The sequence below is a fragment of the Haliotis rufescens genome, unplaced genomic scaffold, assembly GCF_023055435.1.
Source record: "Haliotis rufescens isolate VD_foot unplaced genomic scaffold, xgHalRufe1.0.p SCAF_12, whole genome shotgun sequence".
Taxonomy (NCBI): domain Eukaryota; kingdom Metazoa; phylum Mollusca; class Gastropoda; order Lepetellida; family Haliotidae; genus Haliotis; species Haliotis rufescens.
The window spans coordinates 3228873-3253973 of record NW_025963802.1 but is presented as its reverse complement, the minus strand read 5'-3'; the positions used below and the strand labels follow the sequence as shown (position 1 = coordinate 3253973).

General features: G+C 38.7%; 2 protein-coding genes across 7 annotated transcripts in view; one reads left to right on the top strand and one right to left on the bottom strand.

The window, feature by feature from the left end:
• Nucleotides 1-1961: 1961 nt before the first annotated feature.
• On the bottom strand, nucleotides 1962-25101 carry LOC124128543 (spermatogenesis-associated protein 24-like). Of its 4 annotated transcripts, none has more exons than XM_048393269.1 (6): nucleotides 25023-25101; nucleotides 8139-8216; nucleotides 7120-7182; nucleotides 6178-6308; nucleotides 4749-4819; nucleotides 1962-3121 (listed from the first exon to the last, which is right to left on the bottom strand). In XM_048393269.1, exons 1-6 carry the CDS (start codon nucleotides 25044-25046, stop codon nucleotides 2907-2909), a joined length of 582 nt encoding a protein of 193 aa, XP_048249226.1. In that variant the 5' UTR covers nucleotides 25047-25101; the 3' UTR covers nucleotides 1962-2906. The 4 variants fall into 4 exon arrangements, with proteins under 4 accessions (XP_048249226.1, XP_046347935.1, XP_048249228.1 ...); XM_046491979.2 differs by lacking the exon at nucleotides 25023-25101 and adding an exon at nucleotides 10859-11028; XM_048393271.1 differs by lacking the exons at nucleotides 1962-3121; nucleotides 25023-25101 and adding exons at nucleotides 3608-4376; nucleotides 10859-11028.
• The window catches only part of LOC124138125 (kinase non-catalytic C-lobe domain-containing protein 1-like), an 81028-nt gene continuing 68908 nt past the window's right edge, over nucleotides 12982-25101 (top strand). The window contains exons 1-2 of one of the 3 annotated variants that reach the window (XM_048393267.1): nucleotides 12982-13463; nucleotides 16748-17152. In XM_048393267.1, coding sequence (XP_048249224.1) covers nucleotides 16915-17152 — 238 coding nt within the window. In that variant the 5' untranslated portion in view covers nucleotides 12982-13463; nucleotides 16748-16914. Of the gene's footprint in view, nucleotides 13464-16747; nucleotides 17153-19405; nucleotides 19512-25101 lie in introns of those variants that run through there. The other 2 variants (XM_046504661.2, XM_048393268.1) reach the window with 2 other exon arrangements.

Genomic DNA, 25101 nt, shown 5'->3' with positions numbered 1-25101 from the left:
CTTGTTTTTGCCTTGGAATTCCAACAACAATGAAGACAAACAATAATATATAGTATTTATTAGCATTGTTACATCACCCCCTGTGATTGCACCTGTTCAGGGCACCTGTCCAAGGCACGTGTCTTGGGTACCCACACATGCATCTAACCACAATACTATCATGAGTAGCACCATCTAGGATTGGTTATATCTGCACTATGTAATGACCATCTAAGCACTCATATATCATATATATATACTGTATGTTAAATACCCATCTTGTAACATCTAGTGAAAGGGTCAGAATAATGGCAAGAGGTTTTCATTGTCTGAACAACCCGTGAAGATCAGGGTCTTCAGGAACCCATGCTTGTCGTAAAAGGCAACTAACGGTATGCTTGTCGTAAGGGGCGACTAACGGAATCGGGGGGTCAGGCATGCTGACTTGGTTAATGCATGCCATCAATTGCATAGATCGATGCTCATGATATCAATCACTGGATTGTCTGCTCGATTATTTACAGACCGCCGTCATGTAGCTAGAATATTGCTGAGTGCGGCATTTAAAAACAAACAAACAAATCTTTGTCTTAACAGATTAGTTGACTCCTAGAGAGGATGAAGACACTAACACCAAATCTTTTAGAAGTTGAGAGAGCTGTCACAATTAAAGCTTCCCCCTTCATATCCCATCCTATTCAGTTTCAAAATAACGGATCCATTTGGCATCTAACTTGGAAAGACGCTGAAGGCTCCAGTTGCATCAATCCCTGCAATGACGATTCAGCATTTCAGTTTTCCCTGTCCTGACAGAGACCTCTCCCATCCCTCATCACATAAATAATGGACAATGATCACAACTTGTAATACTGATCAATAATTTAGGAAGTTTAGAAATGACTATCATGTACACTACAACCCCTTTCTCGTGAAACATAATATTCCATGCGTTTGTCGTGTTAAACATGGACCAATAAATAATCCCGATGTGGACCAATCAGTCAATTAAACATGGACCAATAAATAATCCTGATGTGGACCAATCAGGAATTTAAAGGAGTGTCAATAGATCCTTTAAACATGGACCAATAAATAATCTTGATGTGGACCAATCAGTCAATTAAACATGGACCGATAAATAAAACCCATATGTGGACCAATCTGTAATTTAAAGGAGTGTCAATAGATCATTTAAACATGGACCAATAAATAATCTTGATGTGGACCAATCAGTCAATTATACATGGACCAATAAATAATCTCGATGTGGACCAATCAGTCAATTAAACATGGACCAATAAATAATCTAAAGATGGACCAATCAATCATTTAAAGACAGTCCAGTAGATCATGAAAAAGCCGTCCAAACAATCATCTAAAGGCGGACCAATAGATCATTTAAAGGTGGTCCAACAGATCATTTAAAGGTGGTCCAATCAATAATTTAAAGATGCACCAATCAATCATCTGAGGTGGTCCAATCAATAACTTAAAGGTGGACCTATCAGTCATTAAAAAGTGAACCAAAACATCATCTAAAGCTGACCAATCATTTATTTTAAGGTGGCCCAGTGTCCAAAAGTAGACACTGGCCATGGCAAGCAATCAGTGGAATGGTTCCAGTCCAACATTTGAATAGAATAGGGTAGATATTCTTTGAGGGTGTGATTAAGCTGTTTTTAAACACATTGTTCAGCAGCATTTCAATTATATTGATGGCATGTCCGGGTATGTGGTTACATGCCAGAACAAGCGAACATGAAGCAGAGAGATATTTACCACTCACGTGAAACTCACCAGCATGGATACACTTCATTATCAACTCTCAGCTTTGAATCAAACAAACTACTTAGAATTGATTGAGTGAGTAAGTTGGGTTTAACGCCGCTTTTAACAGTATTCCAGTTATATCTCAGCGTGTCAGCTTAATCTGGGAGGAAAGCCAGAGGTGATGCAGGTCTCAGACGTTTATCATTTCGGTGAAACCCACGAGCATGAATATGGTGCTGAAAAACCTAGAAACATAATCCGGGGGAACAGGTATTTGAACCCACAATCATAGGAAACCACAGTCCAAGGAACGCAACTCTGCACAGCGAATCACGGCCCCTTAGACAACTGGGGAGCCCGTGCCCCCTTAGAATTGAGAGAACACCAGGCATATTGTGATCTGCTGCCATTTTGTGGTGGCCATTTTGAAAAAGGATGGATTGCTAGTATTTCATAAAACATGTGAGAATGAAGGTTTGTATTGGAATATAGCAAATTCAAGCATAGCGCCCAAAACAGAAATCATTCTAGTGCATGTGTCCTGCTACACTGGCAAATAAGAGTTACTTCCCTTTGTCCAGTTTGACACGATCTCTTGGATCCAAAAGTTAACACCTGACCAAGTTTCTGATTCAAATGCCATCATCTTTGCTTTTGCTGTACTAATTACTGTCAGGAAGGCTCCTATGGCAGCAGACTGACAGCCACTTGCAGACACACTATCTAACTGGTTATAAGATATAGCTGTGTCAGCTTACAACACCACAGTGTACTGTTAGACTGCATCAGTGAAAAACCTATCCAAGTCCACAAGGGCAATAAAATAGATCTTGCTTCCCTACATATATATTCCAAAGAAAAGAAATCTATTCTTTCTGGGTGTACAGGCTTATTTTGTACACCCCATCTGTACGCCCTGCTAATGACATTCTGTACGCCCTGCTAATGACATTCTGTATGCCCTGCTAATAACATTCTGTACACCCTGTTAATGACATTCTGTATGCCCTGCTAATGACATTCTGTATGCCCTGCTAATGACATTCTGTATGCCCTGGTAATGACATTCCGTACGCCCTGCATGTAGCTCACAGTTTTGGTGAATAACATCATGGTATTAGTCCTTTTGCAAGTGTCCTTGCAGACAAGCTTTGAATTCAGCACTTGTGTTTGGATGTCCCGATCTTGGTCTTCTTGTTGTCTCCGCACATGATTGATGCGATGTAACGGTCCTGCTGTCTCTGCACCTCCAACTCGCTGACCCTGTACTTGCTGACCCGGGCCTGTTCCCGTAACTTGCGCTCCAGGACCCGGATCTCCTCCTGCCTCTGATGTAGCACACCCTCCTTCTCACTGCACTGCCGGGCGATATCTGACAATACACACCACTACATCACCACGTACTTCTCACTACACTGCCGGCAAAATATTGGACAATACACACCACTACATCACCACCTCCTTCTCGCTGCACTGCCGGGCGATATCTGACAATACACACCACTACATCACCACCTCCTTCTCACTACACTGCCAGGCGATATCTGACAATACACACCACTACATCACCACTTCCTTCTCGCTCCCCTGCCGGGCGATATATGACAATACACACCAATACATCACCACCTCCTTCTCACTGCACTGTCGGGCAATATTGGACAATACACACCACTACATCACCACCTCCTTCTCACTGCACTGCCGGGCGATATCTGACAATACACACCACTACATCACCACCTCCTTCTCACTACACTGCCGGGTGATATCTGACAATACACACCACTACATCACCACCCCCTTCTCACTGCACTGCCAGGCGATATCTGACAATACACACCACTACATCACCACGTACTTCTCACTGCACTGCCGGGTGTTATCTGACAATACACACCACTACATCACCACCTCCTTCTCACTGCACTGCCGGGTGATATCTGACAATACACACCACTACATCACCACCCCCTTCTCACTGCACTGCCGGGTGATATCTGACAATACACACCACTACATCACCACCTCCTTCTCACTGCACTGCAGGGCAATATCGGACAATACACACCACTACATCACCACCTCCTTCTCGCTGCACTGCCGGGCGATATCTGACAATACACACCACTACATCACCACCTCCTTCTCACTGCACTGTCGGGCAATATCGGACAATACACACCACTACATCACCACCTCCTTCTCACTGCACTGTCGGGCAATATCGGACAATACACACCACTACATCACCACCTCCTTCTCACTGCACTGCCGGGCGATATCTGACAATACACACCACTACATCACCACCTCCTTCTCACTGCACTGTCGGGCAATATCGGACAATACACACCACTACATCACCACCTCCTTCTCACTGCACTGCCGGGCGATATCTGACAATACACACCACTACATCACCACCTCCTTCTCACTGCACTGTCGGGCAATATCGGACAATACACACCACTACATCACCACCTCCTTCTCACTGCACTGCCGGGCGATATCTGACAATACACACCACTACATCACCACCTCCTTCTCACTGCACTGCCGGGTGATATCTGACAATACACACCACTACATCACCACCCCCTTCTCACTGCACTGCCAGGCGATATCTGACAATACACACCACTACATCACCACGTACTTCTCACTGCACTGCCGGGTGATATCTGACAATACACACCACTACATCACCACCTCCTTCTCACTGCACTGCAGGGCAATATCGGACAATACACACCACTACATCACCACGTCTAGGGTTCACGCAACCATGTTGGAAACAGAGCCATGGTCTTCTGCATGCAAGAAAACATTTTATCCACTGGACTTACCACTGTTTCTGAATTAATTGATTTGAAATTGTAATATTGGGACAGATAATATGTACACCCTTCAGTCATCTGCATATCAAACAATGAAATAACTTTCTTTAATCTCATATCTCCATGAACAGCTGCTGACTGACACAATTCACAACGCACCTTGACATCTGTTTTCCAGCTGCTGATTTTTCGATGTTTCTTTTATTGCCTTTGTTTTCAGACTTCCAAATCTTAAAAATAAAACAGCAGTTGAAAATAAAATTACAATGTCACACAGTGGCTGTTTACAGTACAGATGATTCATTGTTGTTGCTACCAACATATAAATACTTGAGTGAGTGAGTGAGTGAGTGAGTGAGTGAGTGAGTGAGTGAGTGAGTGAGTGATCGAGTGAGTGAGTGAGTGAGTGAGTGAGTGAGTGAGTGAGTGAGTGAGTGAGTGATATACTTCCATAACATCATGTCATGTCCACAACAAAAAATTTCACAATTACACAATTCTTTCTATGTGAGGCTCAGAACTTTTATCAATCCACCCTCGTATCAATATGGATTGCTATAAGTTATAAGAATGCTACCATATTGTAAATTTCAGTGCATAGTGGCTGTTCATCACTTTTGTTGATTTTTCACTAAAGAAGGCTGATGTGGCCAAATATATTTTTGTTTGTAATAAACTTCACATTTCATCCTCAACTTGTGTAATTCTTACAGTATTGGGACATGTATCGTCACCTCCAAGTTTAATACTTTTATTGACCTGTGTTGATATGTATGATATCAAAAGACACATGGGAGTGATTCTCTACCTATGCACCAGTGGGTGGGGTGGGTGGAAGAGGGGTGGGGGTGGGGGTGGGGGTGGTGGGGTGTAGAGGAGGGGTTTGTGTGTGTGTCAGGCACTAAGCCGATTGATGACTATAATGGTCAAGTTGCACATTAGTGCTTCAGTCATTAACATATGACTGAGGGATGACCCTCAGAGACATTGGAGACAATCGCCTTGGTAAGGTTTTATGCTGCTTTTAGCAACATTCCAGTGATATTTCTAACCATGATGAGGAAGCCAGTTAGTGAGAGAATGAGTTTGGTTTAAGGCTGATTTGAACAGTACTTCACGACTTGTCATCTTCATGTGGGAGGAAGGCCAAAGTGATGCAGATTTTACGCTTTGCCACTTCTGTGAAACTTATTAAAATGGCTATGGTAATCATGGTAATGACAAATCAAGGATCACAATCAGGGCAAAATCTGGGATTCGACACCACGGTCATAGGATCATGGTACACCTAAGGGATGCAACTCTGCATGGCAAATTGTTGGACCTTAAATAACCATAACTGGGCCACCTGTACTCAATTGGTTAGATTATTAACAATTTTGCACCAATATTACAGTAGAGGCACAGAAATGATGCTCCACACAGTGTACCGACTTGGGGAGTAAAACATGGGTCCTCAGCTTGACCCTTGATGAACCAACACATTAACCACTGGCCTACCCCACCACCCCAATAAGTGAAAGGCAGGTGGTAGTCCAGCTTCCTCCTTCGTGACATTTCAACATGATCTGTGCCAAATTTCACCTACGCATTTTCAAAAGCAGTTTTCTCCCTCTCAAGCTGCTTGGTGAGGACTTCTATCTGACCAAGGGCGAACTCCAGCTTATCTGTCACCTCCATCAGCTTCCCCTTGGTCTGGGCATGCTCCAGCTTCTCTGTCTGAAGAACAGCGTGAGGCTTTGATATATGCTACATACTGATCCACACATCTGTCACATATGTTTCATTAGGTCCCAACACATCTGTTACACCTCCCGACTCCCATCTGTTACATACCTCCCGACTCCCATCTGTTATAGAAGTCATATACCTCCCCCAACATGTGTCAAATGATCTATATCCCCTACACATCTGTCAGCATTATACACCAACCTACACATAGGACCTACACATATCTGACATATTAGTGACATATCTCCCTACACATTCATGACATGTATGTCATATGACTCCACATATGACATATTAGTGACATATCTCCCAACACATTCATGACATATATGTCATATGACCCCACATATCTGACATATAAGTGACATATCTCCCTACACATTCATGACATATATGTCATATGACCCCACATATCTGACATATAAGTGACATATCTCCCTACACATTCATGACATATATGTCATATAACCCTACATATCTGACATATAAGTGACATATCTCCCTACACATTCATGACATATATGTCATATGACCCCACATATCTGACATATTAGTGACATATCTCCCTACACATTCATGACATACATGTCATATGACTCCACTGATCTGACATATTAGTGACATATCTACCTACACAAAACACATTCATAACATATATGCCATATGACACTGTACATCCTATGTGTTATACATGTGTCAAAAACATCATGTCAGAGTTGATGTAATACATGATAGTCATGACAGCAGGAGATAAACAAGTTCAAACCCGCAGACAAACATTCTGGAGTTTGAAACTTACCTCATAATCATTCAAAACCTTTTCATAATCATCACGTGGTACATAATCTTCCAACATGGACACCTGTAAAACATATTTACATAAATCAGCATTTGGGTTCAAATTTTGGAACAAAAAAAACACTCACTGTACAAACATAACTCTGCCTGTCCATACAACAAGGTATAATGTCAACCCTTAAACACATTAAATGTCACTTGATAAACCATGGTTACTCTCACAAACACAAAGCAACTAATAACATAGGCTATAAGCAGACAATTAACAACTAGGCCCTTTCTTCCTAAGCATGGACAAATATGTACATTCATGTAGCATTTTCATAGATAACTTCAAGATACCACATCCTAATGATGATGTGTGTACTTGTCATGTTTGGAAGACTTGAAACTTCAAAGGTAGGGCTGGCTGAAGAGATCGATAATCGGAATTATTGTGGATGGGAAGATGTATTAATGATAATCGATGTGAAAATAGTGTCCTCGATAATATCTTACATTAACCATGTTAACTATTGTGATGAAATAAAGTCTTAAGTTACCGAAGCAGACTTGTTTTTGTCCATTGCTAAAGACGGAAAGCAACTGATTATATCTTAAATGTCAACAAAGTAATCCATGCACAAATGTGTCACCACTCCCCAGTGATGTGAAATAGGATGTTCTGCCTCTGAGCTTCTTGTATATTAGCTGAAAGTTGCATCTCTTATATTTATCGATAATTGATCAGTATTTAGTAAACGATTATTGATCTCTATATCGATAGCCAGCCCTGTTCATAGGAGATAACTTCTTCATCATGATTAATGTTTCTAAAAAATATTTAAAGGTTGTCACGGTGACATGTACATGAAGTGTACAAGCAAAAACAAAGGTGTGTTCCACATTTTTCCTTATTCGGTTCCTTTCTTAATAAATAAAGCATCTTCAAGCTGCTATTTTACTCAGGAAATAAGTTTTTTTGACTAGTACATGACACTTGCAAGATCACATGAGAGAAGGTATTATCCATATCAGAACCTGCAGTTCTTGCATCTTTGACTGATGATCTTCTCTGGACATGAGATTCTCCCTGATGAAGGACTCCTGCTGGCTGACCTGGCAATGATATCACAGATAGAGGGATGGGTTTAGCCCCTTTGAACGATATATCAGTTATCTTCACGGCATGTTAACTCAATTATGTCATCATAGTCAATGTGGGAAGACAGCAGAAAGTCATATTGTTACCACTTTGGTGAAACCCACAGGCATGGCTAGGGTGCACACTAGGGGTGACTATTGGTCTGGAAATCACTATTGTGATAAATGTTGATATTGAAAGAAACTATTGCGATAACTATTGATATTGCAAGCAACTATTGCGATAAATATCGATAGTTTTCAGTGTATCATTATAGATGGATTTTAGAGTTGAACTAAACCTTGGAACTGAAGTTCCTTTGAGTGTGATAACCTTAAAAACAAATAAAAATTAAAGTTTGAGATATGACTGATTTGTTTTTTCTTTACCCTAATAATCTAATAATTCAAGAAAAAGAAACTTCCACATTACCATGTGTAAATTACTACCCCTCATGATCAAAAGAAAAACAAATTTAAACAACATTGCATGTATTTTATTGATATGGTAAATACAATCGAAACTATCGGTATTCCTAACTGAAATCGATACTATTGATCGGAAACTGATTTAACAATCGATTTATTGACTTTAAGTGCTTACCAATAGCAATATATCGATATTTTGATTTATCGTGACACCCCTAGTGCACACTAACCAAATCAACTTATGAAATGGTGTTAACATCGCGCCCAAGATTACTGCACTTATGAAGTGATGTGCATGCACTAACAATATGTTACCCCTTAACATTTGTTCTGATGGATTCCCTAGACCAGGAGTTATGTTCCTGTGGATTTTTTTTCTCATCATTTTGTTCCACAGGAACAAAACTCCTGGTATATTCAATCCACCAGAACAAATGTTAAGGGAGAACATATTGTCGGGTCATAGGTTTTCGGACGACCACATTGATGGCGTTTACTCTCGCTATAACAGGGGATGTAGCATCACACAGACATTGTAAATACTTAGATGATGGCTAATTCTTTGGAGAAAGTTGTCTTTTATACAATGTTATAAGTGAATGAGATGTTTACAGTTGTTCATGTGACTAGAGAGAAAATATGAATGTTTCTTATGTGTCCGAAAACCCATAATGACTTGGGGACATATACATTTATACATGCATATCACAATAAGAGTGAAATCATATTGAACGCTCTGTTAAATCCAATGTCACCTCATCTTATAGAATAGGGCCCTGGTCCCAGACTACTGTGCATGTTTACCAAAACGTGGTATGAATCTTTCACGTTTTATCACCTTATATTATATTTTGAAGTCACTTAAGAATTGACCTTCACTTTGTGTGAGTTCATTGGAGTATGAACCTTCATAGAATGAGGGCCAAACTGTATGAACGTCGGAGCTTTCATACAATGTTTTTCGCTCACTCTATGAAGGTTCATACTCCAATGAACTCACACAAAGTGAAAGTCAATTCTTATCATTTTTTTATCACAATTTCTTACCTCAAAGGATGTAGGCCATGATCCTAACACAATTTTATTTAGTACGTGTGACTTCATGTTTACACTGACAGCCATGCAACAACCAACTATATCGCAGAGTAAAATAGTTCCTCAAAAAGAGAGGTGACATGGGCGTATGGATGCACAACTTGCTCTTCAGAAACATCTTACGCAGCACATGTGTTCTAATCACATCCTCATTAGATGAGAAAGGTCTGTAAAGAACTACCTCAGTAAGTCAGTCACAATGACAGCGCGTCATAATACATTTACATCAAGTACAAGACGTCAAAATGGCCGACACGATAAACGTGACGGGAGAGATTTCCGAAGTTGTTAATGAACCTGTGGCGGTTACATGTGTTAGTCAACATTGATCAACTGGCCGATCATTGAAAGGTGAATAAAGATGCGTCAAACATACACTAAGGTTAATTCATAGATTGCTGGAGACAGTCAATATCAGCCTAGGCACGGATCGAATCGACACTACGATAGTTTAGATGTGCATTTCATCGTTTGTTCATTAGGACATTGTTGGATAGGCCGCAGCAAGGATATTTGTGAACAATCATGCAGTCACGTTCTCTGACATTTATCAATGTATACTGAAACGCTGAGACCAAGAATAAAGGTTCTAAATGATCAGAAAGAACGCTTATGTATGTTAGGGAATTCCCAGGGGTTTCCCCAGGAATGTGGAAGTAGTCCGTCAGTGTTTATGTCATTTCAAGAACACAGTCTCGTGAAAAACGTATAAACGTCAAATTGTGTCGTTCATACACTTATGAATGTCAATTTCGCGGTCATGTGACTGACCTCTCGTCCAATGGAAAAGCCAAACATCGTGTAAACTTCAAATTAAAAAATTATATTTAGATAAGTGTACCAGCTGGTTACATAATCGGGTAACATCTAGCGCTTTGAATAGGCCTAAATGAAGGCAATATTCATTCAACAACTGCATCATTATTTGAACTAGTACAGAATTTGCAAGAACGAAATCATTGTGACAAGAGACAAATACCATACATGTATATGGTCTCTGCTGTGACTGAGACGATTTGCAACTTGGATTGCATTTCAAATTCAACAGTAAGATTCATTTGTAATTTTGTCATTTCATGTTAGATACAACGTACATTCTGACCCAGTCGAGTAACAACTTCGTTCTGTGCAAGTATGATATCTCTCAGCTGATTCTGGACAATGATGTGTGACGGCAGAGACGACGGGTACGGATCACTCCCTCGGGTGGTTTCCCCTGTGACAACACAGTTGGCTTCCCTAACATCGGCAGCCATCTTGAAATTCCCGCAATGACTAAAGGTGAAGGTCACCATCGCGGTCAAGGACGTAACTTTGACATGTGCGTGCCTGTTGCTAATGTAAACGATGCAGTAAAAATACATTGAGGGTGCCAGTGGAATACGTACCGGGACCTCTGTCACAGCTAATGTCAATGTTTTGACATGATGCAGTTTTGAGACAGTATTTAGTTTGAAACAGAGAAACTAATAGTATTAGTTCGTAGTGATTATTACCAGAGCTATTAGATATATCTATTTCCAATATCATAATTATGCCTTCTTAATTTGACCACAGGAATAAGTAGCTGACATTAAGAATTAAAATGTTCAAAATGTGGAAAAAAATTATGTTCAGCAACGTATTCCTGTGTTTTGACACAGTAATTATTAATGTAGATGACTTATTTTAAAAGTGAGGATTGAAAATAACAAAATTTTAGAAAAAATGTAACTGATGTCAAAATAATACATGTAGATTTCTCTGCGTTTACAGGGCATTCAGAAATTGCTTCTGAATCAGATGAATGAGAGAGTTGGAATTTAAGCTGCTTTTAGCAATATTCCAGCAATATCACGACAGGGAACACCAGAAATGGGCTTCACACAATATACCCATCTGGGAAATCGAACTGGGGCCTTTAGCATGAGGAGCGGACACTTTAACCACTAGGCTACCCCACCGCCCTTGAATCAGATGAACTGACATCATTATGTCCCCCACCACTGCAAATATTGGTGTTGATTCAAGTGTAGTATCAGTGTACTAGTCCCGACATTAAGCTCTCCAAATATCCAGCAAATATTGTCTCGTGTTGCTACTGTTTATATTGTTGCAAACAAAAAGAAAAACTATTGATGAAAATCGAGTAAATATTTTTTCATGTAAATACTGAAAAGTATTATTCATTCATCGAATTCATGTTGGTTTCATCAATCAATTTGTAAAGGGAAAGGTGTCGGTTTTCTCATTGCCCTATATAAAAAAACTCGTTTACATTTTTCAGTTCTCTAATAAAGTTTAACAAAAGTGTATTATATATAACAGGAAGTATATTCATGTAGTTCCTCACCTACCTCTACATTGAATGTAATTTTATTTAAATATACCATACACCAATTTATTGAGAAATCTTAATGTATCAATTATTTCATCTATTTAAGTGGAGCATTTTTGCCAGATTTCAAATATTTCATTGGATTATCTCATTCTGTTATTGTTTTGAAGATTTTTTGATACCAAATTAGTCTGTATATTAAAATTTCAACTGAAAATAGTTTAATATAATTCCATATAGAAATAATAGCAAGATTTCGTAAACTTTCTTTAAAATAGTAATTATTTATCATGAACATTCTTTGGTGTGATTATCCCGAATTATTTTGAAAACAGGAAAACTGTCAGATTTCCTCAAATGTGTGTTGTGTAATTTAGGAGGGTATTTGTCTCAGTGATCAAATAACATGTATCAACCACACCTGAATATTTCTTCTCAATATTTTAGCATGTTTATATCACTTGCATGCAAAGGTATTGATAACCCAAGACAAGTGTTGTGTGTTCAATGTCAGGATTATCTCCAAGTAGCTAGTATAAAAGTGCATGTCACTTCTACTGCACAAAGTCAAGTTTCAAATATTCACCCCTCCGAACTAGATAACCCTCCCTTCTTAAAAACAGCCTACACTGTATGGATTGTTTCTCCTGCGTTATCAGCAGTGGATCAACAAAGACATGTAACTAAGCAATGACATGAGCTTTGACCTGCTCCCCTTCTTAATCACCCATTGTCTTAACATCTAATTAATTTGTCCTAATGCTATATGTGTAATCTCTTCTTAATCTGTGCTATTTATAACGAGGCTAGACTGGGTCTGGTTCTCTTTCAGGGAGATTATACAGGCACGAACCTGTCCTCTTGTTGATAATTCAATCCTCTACCTCGGGGCCTCAGTGGAGGAGTATTGAACCACGATTGATCCAAGTGATCGACTCTCGGACCTTATTCCCAGTCCAGGTGTCACTCCTACAGGTGTACTCAGGATTTCATTATAAGGTGACAGTCTCCATATTTGCTTCCTTGGGACGATATTTGTTCTTTGATTGCAGACTGTTGTTTAATGAGGCATGGCTTTGAGACGGATAACGGTTCCTAATTAGTGAGGAGGGTCATGTTGTCAAACATGAAAGACTGGGGGGAGTCCACGCTGATCTGTCTCGTTTGATTTGCGTGTCGGTAGGAGTCAGTATTTGGGATGGCCCAGACCTGTGCCAAGTGGACAGTAGAACAATATGACCACTGACTGGCCTCATGTCAAGCAGGGAGGAGTGAGGGGCTGGACTTGAAGGAATTCAAGTGTGCTTGTTATACTGTAAGGAGAGACGATCGAAGACAAAACATAGCTTATCTTCTTAGGTCTCCTTGAACAGAACTCACAGGTGAGATTTTCTGTATTTTTTGTTTATCTGTGTTTGTATTTATTGTCTGAAGTTATGTTTAATTTTTTTTATTATGTTGATATACAGTATACAATGTGTTTCTTGTAAGATTTGGGACTGGTATTTGACATAATGTCTGTCATGTTTGTTCAGTCTCTTGTTTGTTCTCTTAGGTAGTCTGTTAGTGTACAGTGTTTGTGTACAGTGTTTGTGTACAGTGAGGTTATTGGCACTGCTTTAAGTGCAGGTATATTATCAGTATGTAAACTGTGTTGTTAGTTCCTTTTTGGGAGGATATCAATAATTTAAAATATCTCATTTGGAAATGAATTAACAATTGATATTTCCCATGTGGTGACTAGTTATGTGTTGTGTTGACAAACCTGTCATAAAGACGGATACCTCTCTACCTGTTTCACACAAGGGCAGAAGGTGTACTTGTATTATCAGGGAACTGGTACACGTTTGAATAAGTGGTAAACAATACTGCTCCTTCATTTCAAACAAAAAGACATGTTACCCAATGTATACCCGGTATGTAAAAGATTCATCTTATTATTTAGTTGGTCCTGTGCTGTAGTCACACGACTGAGGTGAGACTTACTATAACATAGTTACAAGGGCCTACTCAGACTGGAGGGTTGGGAAGTTTACGTTAGATAGTTGATGAAGACCTGTTATATGTGGATCTTGTTGTTGGTGTAATATTTTTTATACTGTCTCATAATCAGGATATGAGGAAGTTGATTTCATCATGCTTGTTTTACAGTAATACAAACATGATTTTCTATGAAAAAGTGAAATGGGAATATTAGATATGTTTGCAAGCCCGACATTTCACCCAAAAAATCCTATTTGGATATATTCAAAAATTAAGGTGAGGTGAAATGGGGTTTAACGTCACATTTAAGATTATATGCGACATGCAAGCACATGTGTGTGTGTCTGCTTGTACTAGTCTGGGCTAATGCTGATATTATAGTGCTAGTCCACTGAGATATCATGCAGTTTAACATGAATATGCCAATCAGACACAGAATACTGACTCTGTGCTGACCAGTCCTTGTTTTAGCCCCTTAATGCCAAGCACCAGGCAGGGTAACAACAAGTCCCATCTTTTAACATCCTTTTGTATGACGTGGTCGGGGATCGAATCCCCGACCTTCGTTCTCCATGCAGATGCTCCACCACTAGACCACAGAGGCTGTCTAAAAAATTAAGATAAACATGTTGGTTTCTGTCGTAAGGTTGAATTATTTATTCTACTTGTAGTCATATGTTAGTCACCAGTCTCAGAGAGAAAGAGAAGAAACGATAACTTGATGTTTGTGTTTATCTTATACATATTGTTTCATGACTAATGTATTGTAACCCACATGATGTCTGGTATTTTATAATGGTTAGTATATGATAATGTCTAGGATGTAATAATGTCTGGATATTAGTATGTTATAATGCTGGGTATGTAATGCTAGATATGGCGTGTTATAACCCTTGATGTGTTATAACGTCTTGATATGGAGTGTTATAACCCTTGATGTGTTATAATGTCTGGATATGGAGTGTTATAACCCTTGATGTGTTATAATGTCTGGATATGGAGTGTTATAACCCTTGATGTGTTATAACGTCTTGATATGGAGTGTTATAACCCTTGATGTGTTATAATGTCTGGATATGGAGTGTTATAACCCTTGGTGTGTTATAATGTCTGGATATGGAGTGTCATAACCCTTGATGTGTTATAACGTCTTGATATGGAGTGTTATAACCCTTGGTGTGTTATAATGTCTGGATATGGAGTGTTATAACCCTTGATATGTTATAATGTCTGGATATAGTATGTTATAATGCTTGGTTTGTTATAATGTCTAGATATGGAGTGTTATAACCCTTGATATGTTATAATGTCTGGATATAGTATGTTATAATGCTTGGTATGTTATAATGTCTAGATATGGAGTGTTATAACCCTTGATGTGTTATAACGTCTTGATATGGAGTGTTATAACCCTTGATGTGTTATAATGTCTGGATATGGAGTGTTATAACCCTTGGTGTGTTATAATGTCTGGATATGGAGTGTTATAACCCTTGATATGTTATAATGTCTGGATATGGAGTGTTATAACCCTTGGTGTGTTATAATGTCTGGATATGGAGTGTTATAACCCTTGATATGTTATAATGTCTGGATATAGTATGTTATAATGCTTGGTATGTTATAATGTCTGGATATGGAGTGTTATAACCCTTGATATGTTATAATGTCTAGATATAGAGTGTTATAACCCTTGATATGTTATAATGTCTGGATATTAGTATGTTATAATCCTTGGTATGTTATAATGTCTAGATATGGAGTGTTATAACCCTTGATGTGTTATAACGTCTTGATATGGAGTGTTATAACCCTTGATGTGTTATAATGTCTGGATATGGAGTGTTATAACCCTTGGTGTGTTATAACGTCTTGATATGGAGTGTTATAACCCTTGATGTGTTATAATGTCTAGATATGGAGTGTTATAACCCTTGATGTGTTATAATGTCTGGATATGGAGTGTTATAACCCTTGATGTGTTATAATGTCTGGATATGGAGTGTTATAACCCTTGGTGTGTTATAATGTCTGGATATGGAGTGTTATAACCCTTGATATGTTATAATGTCTGGATATAGTATGTTATAATGCTTGGTATGTTATAATGTCTAGATATGGAGTGTTATAACCCTTGATGTGTTATAACGTCTTGATATGGAGTGTTATAACCCTTGATATGTTATAATGTCTGGATATGGAGTGTTATAACCCTTGGTGTGTTATAATGTCTGGATATGGAGTGTTATAACCCTTGATATGTTATAATGTCTGGATATAGTATGTTATAATGCTTGGTATGTTATAATGTCTAGATATGGAGTGTTATAACCCTTGATATGTTATAATGTCTGGATATAGTATGTTATAATGCTTGGTATGTTATAATGTCTAGATATGGAGTGTTATAACCCTTGATATGTTATAATGTCTAGATATAGAGTGTTATAACCCTTGATATGTTATAATGTCTGGATATTAGTATGTTATAATCCTTGGTATGTTATAATGTCTAGATATGGAGTGTTATAACCCTTGATATGTTATAATGTCTGGATATTAGTATCTTATAATGCTTGGTATGTTATAATGTCTAGATATGGAGTGTTATAACCCTTGATATGTTATAATGTCTAGATATAGAGTGTTATAATCCCTGATACATAACACTCTTCTCCTCCAGGATGGATCTTCCCCATGGAAATTGGATGTGTCGGTGAAGGTTCATCTGACTTTAGATTCCAGAAGTCAACTGGGCAGGACATTTCCAAGTGTATGATGGAAATATGCACTTTTCCAAATAGAAAAATAATTCAGTGAAATACTCAGTGTGATATCAGTATATCAAGCATGGATCACCTACAAGCAATGAGCGAAGGGGTGGAGGAAGCGTTGTCCCTGTTGGAGGTGTTGTCTAGTCGGAATTCATGTATCACGGAGCTGGAGGTATGGGCATTGTGCAGAGAGTGTGCACTCACATTGGAGTACATGCAGAGTGAGCCTGATCTATACCAGGGGCTGTGCATCACCCCCGAAACTGTCGCCTTCGATCAGACTGGGAGCGTTTGTTTTCTGGACCTTGGAATTGGTGAGTTTCTTTCATTTTTTATTTATCTTAATCACGATATAGAACCGTGTAATAGCAATCAACTGTGCAGTGAGAAGTTGATGAAGAGTGAGTGATTGAGTTGGGTTTAACGCTGCTTTTAACAGTATTCCAGTTATATCACGGCGTGTCAGCTTAATGTGGGAGGAAAGACCCCAATCCAAAGCACAACTATGTCCGACAAAGCTAACAATTCACTAGTCTCTGCGTAAGTGAGAGATTTATTTTAGAATCTCTGATGGTTCTGTTCTTTTCTAGTAGAATGTCTAGAATGCTGAAGGTGACATCACAGATGTATGACATCATTCCTGCCTCAATGCGTTCATGGACATGTCATTGTAAGATCAATAATAAACAGAAATATGTCACAGACCGGATTATCTGCCCAAATCTGAATATACCAGGAAACTGAGTCTGAAATTTTGAAGTTCCTGCCAAAATGCAGCCTCTTAACAATTTTCAAAAACTTTGATAAGTGTAAACAGCCCAACTTGGACCAAGAAATCTTGGTCCAAGTTTTCTTTGACCAAGTTTTTGATCAAAGTTTTTGATAGTTTAACGGGGGCTTTAGACATAAATGCTGAACATTGTACATCAAAAAAGTTTGTTTTTTCATAAGGGTAATATATTTTTAATCAAAATAAAATTATTATTTGCACTTTTCTGAAACATGCACACAATATTAGTAACGATCAATCGGTTTGAACAACATGCAGGACCTCGACTTGGATCTTTCACAGAGAGAGCAGTTCGTTCTCCATGAAACTTGACTATGTAATTAACCTGATTTAATTCTGTCATGTTTGTGTCTGTGTACTATATTCGTGTATTGCAACACACATTAACATACCAACACACCACCACATGCCAGGACCTACTTGCACAAAGCGATCTTAGCGCTGAGATGATCTAACTCCCATACTTTAACATAGGCTTACAATAGACCTTCAAATTATCTATCTTTTCAGTCAGCTATTCTAAAGCATGTAAAATATGCATACTAGCTATTATTTACCGCGATTGTTTGGCCAAAACGTGATAGATTATTGTTATTACTTGGGGAGTATGCCCATCCATGCATGGGTGATGGTCTTGATTGGTGGGATCAGAGTAGCTAATGTTCCCATTGACACTTTGCATCGCTGAAACGTTGCTGAAACATTAATCCATGATTATCAGGAGATTATCAGCTCTGTGTATTACACAAACGCCATGCAGAAGTCGAAGATTATGTTACGTATAGTTGTAAAGGGGTTCAAAACGAGGTCAGCTAATTACAGGGCATCAACTTCAAACAAAGAAAATACCTTGACTGTTGCCTTATGAAACACGTTTCAAGTTGAACATTTTCTATTCAACGAATTGTTTTAACTAAAGCACTTCTAATCATATTTAATAACATTGAGAAAAAATATCATGTTAACACATAATAATGTTATCCCTGACAATTGACTCATTGATAAAATGTTTTATGAGGGTTTTTTCAACTTTGATAATATTCTGCTCAGATTATCCTCATGACGTGAGCTCAGTTCATAAATTATTCACCCTCTCCCTAGTCTGTCTCACAGACCCTAGAGAATGAATTAAAAAATGAATCCAACTCAAGTCTGGAATGATTTGACAAATCTAGACTGCCTCAGCTCTACTAAGCGTTGTCCTGGGCTCCATTTTTTATTTTGTAGATACATATTTTAAGATAAGATGACTTTATTCCTGGGACTGCATGTCAGTCTATCTCCCTCTAAATCTTCTGCTCATGTTATTAGATAATTGCTTGTTCTGACTGCCTGGATGAAATCTGTTCCAAATAGACAATTCGCATCTTGTTCTTCCTGTGAGTGAGTGAGTGAGTGAGATGGGTTTAACAGCACTTTTAACAGTATTCCAGTTCTATCACGGCATGTTAGCTTAATGTGGGAGGAAAGCCCAAAGTGATGCAGGTCTGAGACGTTTACCACTTTGGTGAAACCCACGAGCACGGCAAACCTAGAAAAAGAGGAAGGAGGTATCTTATAAGGTTTAAAATAAGACATCTCCAGCCTTTTCAGATGACAATCAAATGAGTATTTTAAGCTGGCCTAATATACAAGGCTGTGACAAACAAAAATAACCATGTTGAGTGAAATCATTTTAGTCATGGTACAATACATAGAGCAGAATAATAGTGATCCCTGATGTATACGAGCACGCCCTCACAGTCAGAGAGATACACCTGACTGACCTCTGACCTGCTTGAGTGGGAACACTGCAAGATAAACCCTGAGAATTGTGATTGCTGTATTTAGTGGAATGTTAATAAACACATCTACCTGTGGGATGTAGCTGGGATGCAGTGAAGGTAGGCGAGACAGTGATGTAAGGTTAGGCTGCCATCAGCTAGATCATTCTGATGATTGGTGGAGTCAAGAGTTTAATATCTATATTACATGTAGAAAGGTTGTGTAATTGTGTCACTGTGTAATCGTGATGACCTATACACTCACTAGTCTGTGGTGTTTCACAACTATTAACAGATCCCAGGATAGTCGAGAGTAGGGCTGGCTAAAAAGATTGATAATCTGAATTATCGTCGATGGGAAGAAATATTAACTATTATCAATATGAAAATTTTGTTATCGATAATATCTTTCACAAATTATTGGGAAGAAATAAAGTTTAAATTTACTGAAAAACACTTGTTATTGTCAACAACATGTCAATTGCTGACAATGGAAGCAACTGTTATATATGTCAAATGTCCACAAAGTAATCCATGCATAAATGTGTCCCCACTCACCATTGATGTGAAATATGTTGATTTCTTTCGGACTTTCTTTTCGGATGTTTTGGATGTTTGCTCAAAATTACTTCTCCAATATTTATTGATAATTGATCAATATTTTGTTAACAATTATCAATCTCTATGATCTATATTGATAGCCAGCCCTAGCAGAGAGTCTTCCACTTGCGGATTCCACATAAAGTCATTAAGCTTGATCCACATACTTCTTGTTTCCCCATCGCCTTGGTCCCCCTTCAAGGAGCGACTGTAGCGCTACGTATGTCGTAAATCTATGTTTAAGTGTAGGAGTAACGATAATCGTTGTGTTGAGATAGCTTTGTGAAACGGAGCCCCTGAAAATATTTTTTTAAATCAAACACTTTTAAGAAATGACGTTTTACCTTGAATACATTTTGGACCTACATCTGTTTGGTCTAGTAAGATCAATAAAACTCACTCACTCACTCACTCACTCACTCACTCACTCACTCACTCACTCACTCACTCACTCACTCACTCACTCACTCACTCACTCACTCACTCACTCACTCACTCACTCACTCACTCACTCACTCACTCACTCACAATATTCTGTCAATACTCAATACACTTTCGCTACCTTTGCTTAATTTGTCAAAATGACTCTCCTGAACAAGAGTTGGGGACAGATTTACACTCACACATGTGGAGTCATACAAGAAAACCCTCGACAGATTCAATCAAAACAGAAAACTGTTGTTAAGGAACTTTTAGCAGGGAAGATGTTTCCATAAGTGTCAAGACAGAGTGAGGGACGTCCTTATGCTAGAAATCATTTCCAGTCAAGTATTTGTGAATTTGCCACTTGTTCCAATCATGAAAGCACAACGTAATTTGGTCAGATGACCACTTTTTGTGTGGCAGCATTTGAAGTGGACTCATAATCAAGCTGTGCTGGTGAAGGCCCAGGGTAGTTATAATGGATTGGAGATATTATACCCTGGATAACCAAGGATGGGCAGCACCACCATAACAGTTTTCAATAGTTTCATTCAGTTGGCAAAGTCTGAGAATTTTAGTTGAGTAATTACCTTTTCCCCTTTAGCCATTAAGAACAGATTTCTTTTCTCTGTTGCACTGCCAATAACAATATTTGTTTGATGTGTCTAAATTGACAATTGTGTTTCATGTTTAGTCAAAGGATTTGGGTGATATCCAAGATGTGGCTGTAATTTGCTCAATTTAATTGTCCCATCCTATTGTGGGGAAAAATTGTTCAAGTGTTTCAGTGCTGCACACAGAAGACTTGTTAATTTGTTTTTTCAATATATTCACTGAACAATCAATTTATATTGAGGCTAAGTCAAGACCAGCTGACTCTCTTGTTAAACAGCTTCTGTCAGTAGGAGGCAAGATAAAAAAAAAATCATTTTACAAAGTTAAAATAAAGATTCAAGAACTTTTAACAAGTACAGTACTCAGAACTTATTTGAAATAGATGTATCAAATATTCAATAATATTGTTCCTGAGCCATGTCTACTACTACTACTACTACTACTACCACCAGCATCTCCTCACAAAAACAATCATACACATTAGTGATGTGTTAATTATTTATGATTGGAAGCATGGCAATTCAATAGTTAATTAGGTTTGTTTATATACGAAAATACATGTACTTCGGGAGAGTATTGATTGTGATGTAAACACATTGGGCTGAGGCGACGATGTTCACTCACCTGTGACCGTCATCGTACATACATTGACGACTCAGGTTTAAGTGGGTAATTAGCACTAACGAAGTTCCATTTAAGTAATTAATTATCTAGTGTGAAAGTACATTTCTCTGTGGCATCCCAACTGGATTGTGAATAAATTTGTGTTAGTTTCCTGTCAAATCAATTTTGCCGTTCTAAAGAGATGCTATGACTTGGCAGGTAGGTAACACTTAGTCCATACGTTACACTTGGGCAGAGTGTGCTATTTGTCAGGTAATCTAGACAATATATAACATTGATGGAGGCATGTGAAGCTGGATGATGTTTTCCTGGGAATAGTTCTGAGGAAAACAGCTTTCGTTGATGAAGCGTGACATGTACAAGGTCAAATGTGTTGTTCAGTTTTAGTGTGTTAGATTATATCATATATATTTTGTTTCTTGAAACAACATGTTTTCATCATTTGAAAAGTACTGAGGACTACTACTATCACTTAAATGTTTTGTTTTCACTCTTTTAATTCAAGTTCATGGTCTTCGTGACAGTTATGTGAAGTGATTTTTAGTTATCAATACAACCAATAGTTAGTGTAATAATGGTTTGGCACATATTTTTCATGTTTAGTTTTCATAATTCTACGCTGAACTCACAACTATATAGTTCAGACAAGTACTTTCAAGGGAGGGGTATTTATGATGTTGATAATGGCTACTACTTCTACAACAACTACTAATATTGCAACTGCTTAAGGTTAATAATTATGCAATGTAAATGAATTGTTAATCATAACATTAATATTGATCGTTTATTATTAATATTGAAACCCAATATTTTTAAGGAATATTTAACAAAGAATCAGTCCAGCCCAGCGTCATCAGGGCCACTTCACACATTCTGACAACAGCCTCATGACAAATACAGGGATTAGACACGCATTAAACATAATTGCCAGATTGGTGCTATTGTTGGGTGATACCAAGGCGATTGTTGTCCTGATTGTCTTCCATGTCTCTGAGGGTCATCCCTCAGTCATATGTTAATGACTGAAGCACTAATGTGCAACTTGACCATCTAAGTCATCAATCGGCTCAGTCATATGTTAATGACTGAAGCACTAATGTGCAACTTGACCATCTAAGTCATCAATCGGCTCAGTGCCCCCCCCCCCCAAACACACACACACACACACACACACACACACACACACACACACACACACACCACACACCACACCCATCCTCCACCACCCCACTCACTGGTGCATAGGTAGAGAATCACTCCCAAGTGTCTTTTGATATCATACATATCAACACAGTTCAATTACAGTATTAAACTTTGAGGTGACAATACATGTCCGAATACTGTAAGAGGATGAAATATGAAGTTTATTACAAACAAAAATATATTTGGCTACATCAGGCTTTTTTAGTGAAAAATCAACAAAAGTGATGACCAACAGCCACTATGCACTGAAATTTACAATATGGTAGCATTTTATTAACTAAGCAATCCGTATTGATACGAGGGTGGATTGATAAAAGTTCTGAGCCTCTCTTAGAAAGAATTGTGTAATTGTGAAATCTTTTGTTTTGGACATTATATGATGTCACTCACTCACTCACTCACTCACTCACTCACTCACTCACTCACTGCATGTGTAGCACACGTTCCTGCATCCTCGTTTATCCTGAGTATTATTTGTTTCAAGAGATAGAGGGGGCGGTCGGGTAGCCTCGTGGTTAAAGCGTTCGCTCTTCACGCCGAAGACCCGGGTTCGATTCCCGACATGGGTACAATGTGTGAAGCCCATTTCTGGTGTCCCCCGCCATGATATTGCTGGAATATTGCCTAAAGCGGCGTAAAACCATATTCACTCACTCAATTCAAGAGAGAGATTTATAGATAGTGATAAGATAGATTGAGATGGTCACATCAATTCCGAAGTAAATCTTTGGCAGAGAGTGACTCGAGGGTCTCCTCACAGTAGAATACCGATATTTAATACACTGGACAATCAAGGCTGAGATGCCCATGAAATGTTCCGTCTGTGGCACATACTTGTACCGCATATCATCAAAGACAATCTCCAGTTAGACAAGAGCCCCCAGGGTTGCTCTAAAGGTACCTCGGTGATTACAGATGTACATAGGTAAACTATTACTTACATTCACCATATGCCTGAGGCTGCCTGACATTATATGGCCGGTATTATAACCAATTACTGACCGGTCAAACGGGCCACCTGTTGCAGACCTTTGACGAGCTTCCTGTTGCGTCAATGCCCTTGTATGATTATCAATGCTTATACAGCACTTCTTAAACCCCTGTAACTAACTGTCATACATTTAGATGATAGCTCCTCTTTGTTTTGTGTGTGTATGGTTGATGTTCATAGTTGCTGATGCACTCAGTAGACACTTCCCTCTCAAATATGATGTCATATAGTATATCAAGCTGCGACCGCGTATTCATATCTCCAGAAATTACGTCATGATAGAACACACTATATTCTTCATTGTTCTTTGCGATTTATCATGTAGCTGTCTTATATTTAAGAAATAAACGATGAGTATATATAAAGATAAAGCTTCAGTCATCTTCAGTGTATGTATGGCCAGATCATGGCCACATGCATCTAAACCATGATTGTATTTAGCCTACTGACTTCTACACATTGATCAATAAAATCCATAACAGAAGAGGGGCGGTCGGGTAGCCTAGTGGTTAAAGCGATTGCTCGTCACGCCGAAGACCCGGGTTCGATTCCCGACATGAGTACAATGTGTGAGCCCATTTCTGGTGTCCCCCGCCGTGATATTGCTGGAATATTGCAAAAAGCGGCGTAAAACAATACTCACTCACTCATAACAGAAGAAATTGATTAGTCGGCATTAATCTTTGACCATCTTGCCTTCTGTTGTTGGATGTCCCAATATGAATTTAATATCTATTCACACAAACACATGCATTAAAATGAGATGAAGTGTGGTGAAACTACCATCAAACTATCTCTGTTGGAATCCTGTCCAAGTTTACATCATGTAGGAATCTATGTTAGTGTTTCTGTTGCGTAACACCTATAAGTGAAATGTCTTTGACGTTATCCCACATCCGGGGGGGGGGATATAACTGGTCACTCTGGTTCTACAGACATCCCAGACATAGCTACATGTCATCTGTCCCAGACACTGATGTTGAATTACATGGATATGTGCAATAGGTTTGAAACCACAAGCAGATCAGGTTCCAACACTGGGTCACTGAAGCATCCCAGGCATAGCTACATGCCAAAAGTGATTCCAGCAGAGCTGATGAAGAGCCCCGGGAGAGTGTTCTTGAGATTGATATTTTATCATAATGTGGTGTTGACATCAGTATAATAACAGTTACCTCCCTAGACATGTCAGGTGTCATCCACTGTCGGTTGTTGCATCTTCTTCCCCACCCCTGCTGATTGTCATCTCTTCAG

What these genes read in the sequence shown, in the direction of transcription:
- LOC124128543 (XM_046491979.2), bottom strand. Translation starts at nt 11,020, where the DNA reads ATGGCTGCCGATGTTAGGGAAGCCAACTGTGTTGTCACAGGGGAAACC. An exon ending in CAAAGATGCAAGAACTGCAG is followed by an intron (nt 7,183 to 8,138) that starts GTTCTGATATGG and finishes TATGTTTTACAG; the next exon opens with GTGTCCATGTTGGAAGATTA. An exon ending in AGGTTTTGAATGATTATGAG is followed by an intron (nt 6,309 to 7,119) that starts GTAAGTTTCAAA and finishes GCTGTTCTTCAG; the next exon opens with ACAGAGAAGCTGGAGCATGC.